The following is a 10,267-nucleotide window of genomic DNA, read 5'->3' as shown; positions in this document are numbered from 1 at the left end:
AAAAAAAAACCAAACCATTATAACTGATATAGTACATGCTTCAGGACATGTTGATAAAAGACACTTTTAGAACGAGATAAAAAGTCCTACTGGGGTGTGCTTTCTTAAGGAACCATCAAAGGGTTTTCACTATAAAGGCCAGGAAAGTGAAAGAACGATGTGTGGACAAATTAAGCAAATACAAACTTAAAAAGCACAGAAACCTATCTAAAGATAATTTCTGTTCAGTGAATTAATCTGCCCATCTACAAAGAATTATTTTGACCACCACATCTTTCTAGCACTGTTCCCACTGTTTCCTGGCTTTTAATTAATTTCAAATTTTTCTAATAAAAAAAGATGACAAATTCTGGCTGATAATCTTGGTGGGGAAGGGGATTGTGAAGGGAAGGAATCAATAATTCCTTTTTGTGTCTAGTGATTGTCATTTGGGAACCAGTGGCAATTTAGGAGAACTATGCGAAGTCCATTGCCACTGAGGAGTTCTAGTTAAAATCTAGTTAAGTGGAAAGAATTGAATGAAGTGGTACATGCCTACTCTTGAGGTCATTTGGAAGACAAGTAATGCCATATATTATGCTGATAAGGCATTTTGGAAGGAAATATTTCTAAACTAAAGAGAAGTCTGAGAGAAGACTTCGGTTCAAATCTCACCTCTAACAAGCATTCACTTGTGTGACTTTGGGCAAATTGCTTAATCTTTCTGGGCCTCAGTTTCCTCACTTGTAAAATGAGGGATAAGGAAAAAAAGTTGGACTTTGAGGTCCTTCCAACTCTAAATCTATGATTCCACAATCCTAGTTTCCATTAAATTATATTTGAATGTATGTATAAATACTGAATATAAGCAGGTTCCTCTAAGAACTAACAAAAAATGCCTCAAGTTCAACATACCATAACTACACACCCCTCTAGTCCTTTCACTCATTAGGGAGGCTGAGGTGGAGCTGGTTCCTTTAGGGAACTGGACCAAACTTGCCTCCAATGACATAATGTAGGAGGGATATACATTTGCACGAATTTATATCTTTTGTGTACTATGTATTTAATACAAACTAATGAAAGTCTAAGTCATTGGAGAAACCCAAAGTCATTGGATAACTTTAAGACTGATTTAGCACATGAATAAAAAAAAACCCTATACCTTTATTTCTATCAAAAGATATTTCTTTGAATTGCTCACATGATGTCATATACAAATTAATTTTCAAACAGTAAAGCCAGCCATCTTATAATTTTAGGGATTTATGTGAAACTCTATAATACATACTCTGGGCAAACACATGTATACACTCGGACATATACATAGATATCCACACAGACACCACATACTCATCCATAATCACACACGTGTGCACACAAACACACACACACACGCACACTCTCTAAGGACAAAGTTTGGCCTTTCCTAAAATAAGTACAATGAAGACCATTAAGTGCTGCTGGGGAGAAATATCCTTCTCACCCTTCCCTACAATCCACGTAATTTCCTTTAATCCAATAGCAAATCTGTGCGTATTTGAGGGGGGTGATGCGAACAGCCACATTGAAATCCTGTGGCGAGCCGTTCATGTCCACCCACTGGTGTCCTGAAAAGATCCCAATAATTTTGCGCTCCCATCTTTGCTGCTGTCTCTTCCACATCCTCACATACACTCCTGACCCACTAGCACCAGGCTGAGCATCGCACTGCTGGTAGAGGAGGTCATATGTCTCATCTTTGACATCACAGAAGCGGTACACCAGATTTCCTGGCCGGTCATTGTCGTAGCCAGAGAAATGGATTCGGCCCCCGGGAAGATGCTTGGCAGGAGGGCTCACCCCGATCTTCATGAATTTTCTCTTATGGGGTTTTTTGAGCTCTAAAAGAGCATAGTCATAATCCATCCCAATGTCATTGGCATTCCCTTTGATCCAACCTTTGGGGACGTGGGTGCGTTTCACTCGAATCCACTGAAATTTCATCTTGTCAGGGATGGCTGATTTGGAGATATTAGTGGCCCGACTGCTGTCTTTTACCTTGGGCCTCAGGAAGCCCACTCGAAGTTTCTGGGCCCCCTTCACATAAGTTTTCCCATCATGGATACAGTGGGCAGCAGTGAGCACATGTTTCTCAGCTACCAGGGTGCCAGTGCAGCCGGTTGACAACTTCACGGATGTTGAGAATGGATAGTTCAGCAAGAAGTCCTTCCCAAAGATGCTGAACCTGCTGTCATAGCCATAAATCTGCCGTTTCATCCGAGACCTGCCCTTGGGCTCTGCCTCACTTCGCTGGACATAAATGCCAACCTCTGTCTCTGTGCGGCTGCCATTGGCATAGAGTGTTTCATAAGACAAATATTGCTTGACTTCTTCATACGTTGGCAGAGGTGAAACCTTGTGGCACTGGGGCCCACAGGAAGACGAAACTTCCAATTTGGCTTCGGCCACAAAGTCTGGCTTGTCTAAATTGTGGGTGGATTGAGGCAAGATGATGGGAACTCGGTAAGCTGGCCAAGTAGGCTTCCAGTGAGCACTGTAAGGGATTACCTCCTTGATGGCACAGAGGAGGAAGAGGAGGAGTGTTGGCATGATGGCCATGCTGGGCACTGCTCTGTGGAGATAGACAAAAAGGTAGGTCAGTAGAGCAAGTGGTTGGAACGTCATTCACTGTTTTAAAAACAAGGTAGGTCAGTAGAGCAAGTGGTTGGAACTTCATTCATTGCTTTAAAAACCTGGCAAAATCCTTTCCATTATTTATAAAGCTCTTAGAAAACCCTTCTCTAGAATCAGGATGCAGAGAGCAAGTTTAGATAATACTCTCATTTAATACAAAGACTTGACCTTAGAAACATTCATACAGCTCATTGCTCAAGCTGAAGTGGAAGTTTCTTCCTTCCTATGTTTAAGATGTCACTGATGACTTGCTGCAAGAGGGCTCCCTCAAAACATCCCTTAGCCCCTTATCGAACTGTTGATCTTGTCTCAACTCTTGCAGAATTCTGTCTGAAAGGCTTCCTTGTATTGGATGTGAGATCTCTCCATGTTCCAAGCAATGCAATTCATTCATTCAACAAAGGTGTAAAATATCTACTAGATTCAAACACTGGGCCAGACATTAGGGGCATAAAAATCAATGCAAAATGACTTTGTTTTCAAAAGCTTTATAATAGGGGGCAATGGGGCAAAGGAAAAGCAGACAAGTTACTATGATGTGAGGGAGAGCATGATGGTAAGCAGGAAAAATTCAGTGACGGTACAATGAGAAATCTGAGCAGAACAAGATCACTTCTACTTTGGGAGCTGGGAAGGAGGCTGTTCAAGGAAAGCATCTTGGGGTAGATAATAGCTGATAAATACAGGAGGATGGGGCATAGTGCAAACCTCATTGGATTGCACCTATATATATAGGTATAGAGGACCAGCTCTATATGGTAGGGGTCCTGAGTGGCATTTTATGGCGTCAGATTGCTAAGACAGGAAAAAGAAACTGAGAACAGCCGAACTAGAGGTTAGCCCATGCTGATCCAACGCTATGGGATTTTGGACTTTATTTTATACTGGTTTCAAACAAAGAACACAAAGAAAGAATCACAGCTGTGAAGGGGTTACAAATCATACACAATTCATTAAAGCCTAAAAAATAGAGATATGGGTGCAAAGACAAGGGCCAAGTTCCAACCACCAATTAGTAAGGGATAATTCTGGAAGCAGAAATAAATTTCATGGAGATGTTTACTAATTGCGTTCTGCCTTGATTTACAGATCTGCACCTGGTCAGATAGTCTGGACTAAATTGTCCGGCTCCAGTCCTTATCTAAGTAATATATTTTTTAGGTTTCAGGCTTCTTAATTATCAAGGAGAGAAATTGTCAAGGAGAGGAATTGTTAACTCAGTAGCTGCTGGTCTGGTTAAGGACTCAAAGCTTTCCAATAAGAATATTGAGAGAATGTGGGGATCTAAAAATAAGTCAAAAGAGGAGCCTCAGATTTTTACCTTAGATGGTACATTCTATCTGCATCTGACATGCAGTGCAGAAAAATCATACACGCAGTTTTACTTGCTGATGATTTTGTAATGGGATCCAGATAAAACATCTATTACAGACTCTGTTTCTCTAAAGTTGTTTTTGGATTAATCTACCTACTGGTACCAGAGCTTTTCAGGGCTCAGGTGACCAGGACCAAACACAAAAACTGCCTCAGCCTGGATTGGTCACGTAGGAAATCCAGATAACAGGCCCTAAATTTGACCCTATTTCTCCAATTGGCTCTTTACATCTAACGGCTTTCAACATATAGGTATAAATCTATGTGTATATATATGTATATATGTGTATATATATGTACACATATATACACATACCTATTAATATAGGTATATATCCATATATAGGTATAGATAATCTATACTAGATTAGTAATCAGAGGTCCTGGGTATGACTCCAGGCTTCATTACTGTGAAGTTAGACTAGTAACCATATCTAGGTCTCAGTTTTCTCATCTGTTAAATGAGGTAACTTAATAGGCCTTTTCAATAAATCTTTCAATTAGCCAGGATTTAATGATAATAATAGCTAACATTTATATAGCACCTACTATGTGCCAGGAACTGAGCTTTAGAAATATTGTCTTACTTAATCCTTCTACGATCCCATTCAGCTCTATGCCCCAAGATCTTGTTCCTCTTTACTCTGTGTCCTCCTCCCTCCATGAAATAAATGTTGATTATCTTTCCTAGAGAGTGAACTCCCAATTAGATTGTAAGGAGCCTATACCCGAAAAGCATATTCTCTTCATCTCAATCTGTTGAAGTCATTCTGGGAATTCATTGAAATTCCATCTCCATTCTTTTAAATTGTCCATCTCCCCATAACTGGAATATCCTTTCTCCTTCCTTTCTACTCTTGGAATCCTTTATTTCCTCCAAGATTCAACTCAAGCATCATTAAAAAAAAACCAGTGAATAGAACTCTGGCACTTGAGTCAGGAAGAGCCAAGTTCAGATTTGGTCTTGGACACTTACTAGGTGTGTGACCCAGGATGATTCACTTAACCTCTGTTTGCCTCAGTTTTCTCATTTGTAAAAAGGGGATAAAATACAATACCTGCCTTCTGTGTTATTGGAAATTTTGGGGTCCTTGAACTACATTTCCCATAAGTCCACTGACTTCCTGTCTTGTGTGATGATGTAGACAATTATGTAATGATGTAGACAGAAGGATAAAAACGGAGGGGCTGGTTTTGCACTTCCTCTCTTTAGCGCCTGATCCAGCATGGTGGTGGCAGGTAATGGCGGGCCATTTAAAACTGACTTAGCTAGTATTGCACGTGGCTTCATTTTCTAATGGCTACTAATAAATCTATAAAAACCATAACACATTTAAAGCTATCCTTTTATATTCATTTTATTTCTTACACTTCGAGGATTGTTGTAAGGATAAAATATTTCTAAAGCACTTAGCATAACGCCTGGCACAAAGTAGATGCTATATAAATGTTAGCTATTATTATCCTGGTTGATTGAAAGATCAACTGAAAAGGGCAGTTGAAAGGAGTAGCAGCACAGGTTTGGAATGCTTTTAAGTTGAACTTTGAGTAAATTCTGACATTCCAGATGGAGAATCCTGGACTATGGCTTTGTTTCAAGGCTCTGCTCATATGTTACCTCCTCCAGGATGAAATTTTTCTTTTTCTTACTTCTGATTTTTCCATTGCCCTATGCCTGGATTTCTTCTTTGCCTCAGTTTCTTTCTCTCTTGTTTTTATTTAGTTGGATATTCTCTCTGTTCTCTTCTCCCCTGTTAGATTATAAGCTCCTTGAGGGGAAGAACTAGATGCTTTTTCATCTTTGTAGCTCTGATACCTAAAAGAGTGCCTTGTGCATAATAGGTGTTTTATAGATGCTTATTGAACTGAATTATTAAGAAAGCACTTCGCATTCCCCCAAAATCTCGAGATTGGGTTAAGAAGGATCCAGGATGTAGAATTTTGGTTGTTAAATCCCAAAATGGTTAGGATGGTAGAGAGGGGGGTGAAATGGGATAATAAAGATAATAAAACCCCTTCCTGCCTGTGGAAGCATTCCTCAAACATTTGCCCTGAAGGTTCCTCTCTGCAGGGACCCCTAGAAAACTATGAGGAGAGCACATGGCTAAGAGGGATGGTGCCAGATTAGCTTGTGGAGGCAGTAATAGGTCTATAGTTCTTTCAGGAAATGATAACGTTCTGCAGTGATTGAATATAAGTGGTTGAAGGAATCAAGGATGACAGTGCTTCTGTGGGGGAAGAAGAATTATCAAAGAATAAATGCCCTAATAATAAGGGATAGGCTGTAGAGAGAGAATTTTAAGTGGTCCATTTGCTTAGATTCCATCTATAGGGGATAGTGGAAGGAAGCATTTCCCATGGAACTTTGTTCTTGGCTAGCTACAATGACTGATGATTTCATGAATACCAAAGCTGATGGCTTTTTCTCAATCCTCATTCTCTTCGACCTCTCTAAAGCATTTGCCACTGATGAGCATCTTTTCCTTTGGGGTATCCTCTCTCCTCTAAGGTCTGGAGAATCTGGATCATTTTAGAGATATGGAAATGGAGGCAAATAGAGGTAAGTTACTTGCTCAGGATCCCACAGCTAGGAAGTGCCTGAGGCTATATTTGAAATCAAGTTATCTTAACTGCAGATCTAGCATGTGCCACTTCGCTACCCCAGCTGCCAAAATCTAATTTATAATGAAAAAATTTAAGTATAAAGAATGCTTTCCAGATTACAAAGTACTTCTCCTTATAGCTCTGAAATACAAGTAGTGCTAGCATTATTATCCTCATTTTACAGATGAAGAAACTGAGGAAAAAGAGGAGTCAAGTAACTTGCACAAGATAACATAGCTAATAAGCAGATGAGATAAGACTCAAACCCAGGGCTTTTAACTAGTCTGAGCTTCTTTCCCCTATGCAACCTTTAACTTTAAATCCATCATCTGATGTTAAAAGGATATCATGTCACACTAATTATAATTGTATTACTGATAATCTACTCCATTATACTTCAGTGAATCTGTGAAACTTTTCATGTGTATGAGAGAAAAACTCCTACAAGATTACAATACACCTTGTATTTATTTTGTATTTATTTTAAAATTCCAGTAGAATACATGCTCCTGGAGGGCAGGGATTATCTCATCTTTGTCTCTGTAGTGCCTAACAAAGGATTGTAGAATTAAAGAGCTAGAATTGGAAGGAATGTCATTCAGTCTATTTCCCTGGTTTAGCAGATGAGGAAAATACGGTGACTTGTCTAATGTAATTTAGATAGTAAATGACAAAAGCAGGATTTAAACCCAGCCCCACCCTGATTCCGACTCTAATACTCTTACCCTATAGCAAAAACTGCTTCTCCTACATCATAGAATCTTTTTTTTTTAAACCCTTACCATTTGTCTTAGAATCAATACTGTGTATTGCTTCCAAGGCAGAAGATCAGAAAGGGCTTGGCAATGGGGGCTAAGTGACTTGTCCAGGGTCACACAGCTAGGAAGTGTCTGAGGCCATATTTGAACCCAGGACCTTCTGTCTCTGGGCCTGGCTCCCAGTCCACTGAGCCACCCAGCTGCCTCCCAAAATATAGAATCTTTAAAAAATGATTGATGACATCTCATCCTTATTCAACCATTCAATGAATCAAAAACATTGATTAAATACGGAGAAAGAAACAATTCCTGCTTTCAAGGACCTTACATTCTATCAGAGTGTGTGTGTATGTGTGTGTGTGTGTGTGTGTGTGTGTGTGTGTGTGTGTGTGTTTGTATCTGTATGCAACTGGCATCTGATGAATGTGTAGGACCTATAAGCTTGTTCTGCTGATGCAACTTGCCATACATGCTACCTGTATTTAAAGAATAAATATAAATTAGATACAAAGCAGTTTAATAGAAGGTAGGCTGGGAAGGAGAAAACTGGCATTGTTATCTGTGTCTATTTGGAAATTCTTCAAAAGAGGATCTATCCCAATATGCTAGGCTGGAGGTCTTCCTCAATGGATACCGTCACATGGTCAGGTTGTCATTCTTGGCCTTTTGCTCCCCAATAAATTCAGCTCCCCTTCAAATCACTCAAGTCCTTGAAGATGTCTTTAAAATCTCTTCCTTGGGTGTAACAAAGCCATCACTGATAACATGCATAGCATAAACACTTAAAAGGCACCTTTTGGCTAACTCTAATTCAGATATAAGTGTTTCTTAAAATGAGCCTCATGAATACAGAAGAAATTAATATGAAATGTGTGATTATTGAATTAACTATGGGTTTAGTTGATGTTCACCTTTGTACTGTTGAGGAAAAAAGAGCTGTTAGGCAAATGAATAAACACTGAACAAAGGGAAAACAAAATCTTTTTGAAGGACAATTATCTGCATATATTTTAATTTTCCTTTTTTTAAAAAGAAACCCTCCCCTTCTGCCTTAGTGTCAATTCTAAGGCAGGAGAGCAGCAAGGGGTTGGCAAATCAGGGTTAATTGATTTGCCCAGATCATGCAGCTAGTTCATAGACAGGTATCCTTTCCACATTGCAACTTTTCCCCATTATGGTTTTGATATATAGTAGGTTGGCATAATAAATTAAATGGGAATTTGGTGGGAGTTTTATGGAAGCCACAAAAGACACGCAAAGGCTAGCAGGTGACACAGAAAAAAGTTTAAACTCAGAAATGCATAAAGTTATAACCAAATACTTAGCACAAATTTTACAATAAGGTACTGCAAATATCTCATAAAAAAAGAAGAAAAGATTCAGGCTTCTTCTCTGGTACAATGGGAGGCCAAAAAATTTTATGTGGATTTTCCAGATCATGGGGGGTGCCATGCTCCTAACTCCACTGATGTGGAAGAGACACTTGTACTTTAAAAGTCCTAAGTAGAAATCGTTCTGCAAACTTATTATTCCCCATTCTTAGATGTCCATTCTAGCAAATTGGAAGGATTTCTTGTCAAAAGAGCATGGCAACACATTTTCACTAGCTCTCGGTACCATATGAATCTGAGTATGGTTAAACTGTATTTCTTTAGGAAAAGACTTTAATTCAGATTTCCCTATTTCTGACTCTCCTTCTACTGAATGATCTGGTCTCTGGTATTGGTTTTGTCACTGGTTTTCTGTGAAACTATGGATAAATTGATTTACTTTTGGGACTCAATTTCCTCGTTTGTAAAATAAGGCTGTTTGGACTAGATACTTTCACAACCCTTTCAGCTTAAACTTTTGAGTTTATTAGGAGCTTTTTTGGGGTGTTGAGAGAGATGTGTATATGTATATATATGTGTATGTTAGTGTTGGCCTCTACTCCCAGCCTTTTAATATGGAAATTCCCTTTGCTGATACAGACTGACTGATTCCCCCATAATTTATCATTTTGGGTAGCTGACTGGGAAAACAGAGAGGTGAAGTGATTTGTCCATCGTCACGCAGCTAGTACCTAGAGGAATTAGGACTAGAACTAAATGAAGCCTTTCGGACTCCAAAACCAAGCCTCAATTCTTACTACGTTTTAGATGACCCAATCATTACCTCAAAGTGAAGGCAGAATCTTATCAGTTCCAAACGTGGGTTTTTAATTGGTCAGTCAAAAGCCAGCAGATCTGATATTTCTTGTGTTTGATTATTTACACTATTAATTTTCTTAGCAGTTTTCACTCCTCCCCTTATAGGCTGCCTGGATATTCTTGGGGATTTATTAAAAATTGATATTAATAGCTATTCACGTTCTTTCTGGCCTTTTAATTTCATCTTTCAACAAACCACTCAAAAGTACCCTAGAACATCACATGGGTCGGCTTTGTCCTTGATCTCCATGCTCCTGGTTGGTTATGTAGTCACTTTGTTTACAAACATAGTCTGTCTTGCCCTTTGCAGCCTTGGACAGTTTACTCAGCACTAACTCAGCAGGATTATGAAGGGTGGAGGCAGCAGGGAAAAGGAAAGTTTACATTGTTAACAGATCCTACACTGCGGGTGATCTGGCTTCCTCCATCTGTCCATAAAACATGCAGATTTCATCCAGCAGAGGGCAGCTTTCAGGAATGTGAAGGAAGGGATGTGGAGATCATGGTTAGATATGCCGGAGAAAAAGTATTTCAGGGAAAATAAATTGTCTACTTTAGGATTTCCCTAAATTGATGCATCCTTTCGCCCCATCCTCCAAAGTCCCTTGTAACACACTGATATTTATTGTGGCTAACACATACACACACACACACACACACACACACACACACACACACACACACACA

The 10,267-nt window shown here is 39.3% G+C and overlaps 1 protein-coding gene across 2 annotated transcripts in view; it reads right to left on the bottom strand.

Annotated features, from left to right (window-relative positions):
* Positions 1–1,128: 1,128 nt before the first annotated feature.
* PRSS23 (serine protease 23) overlaps positions 1,129–10,267 on the bottom strand; it is a 14,295-nt gene continuing 5,156 nt past the window's right edge. The window contains exons 1-2 of one of the 2 annotated variants that reach the window (XM_044666024.1): positions 2,819–2,847; positions 1,129–2,581 (exon numbers count right to left, since the gene is read on the bottom strand). In XM_044666024.1, coding sequence (XP_044521959.1) covers positions 1,462–2,581; positions 2,819–2,847 — 1,149 coding nt within the window. In that variant the 3' untranslated portion in view covers positions 1,129–1,461. Of the gene's footprint in view, positions 2,594–2,818; positions 2,848–10,267 lie in introns of those variants that run through there. The other variant, XM_044666023.1, reaches the window with a different exon arrangement.

Source organism: Gracilinanus agilis, chromosome 3 (genome assembly GCF_016433145.1).
Source record: "Gracilinanus agilis isolate LMUSP501 chromosome 3, AgileGrace, whole genome shotgun sequence".
Classification (NCBI taxonomy): domain Eukaryota; kingdom Metazoa; phylum Chordata; class Mammalia; order Didelphimorphia; family Didelphidae; genus Gracilinanus; species Gracilinanus agilis.
Note: the sequence above shows the minus strand (reverse complement) of the source record. Positions and strands in the feature narration are given on the sequence as shown.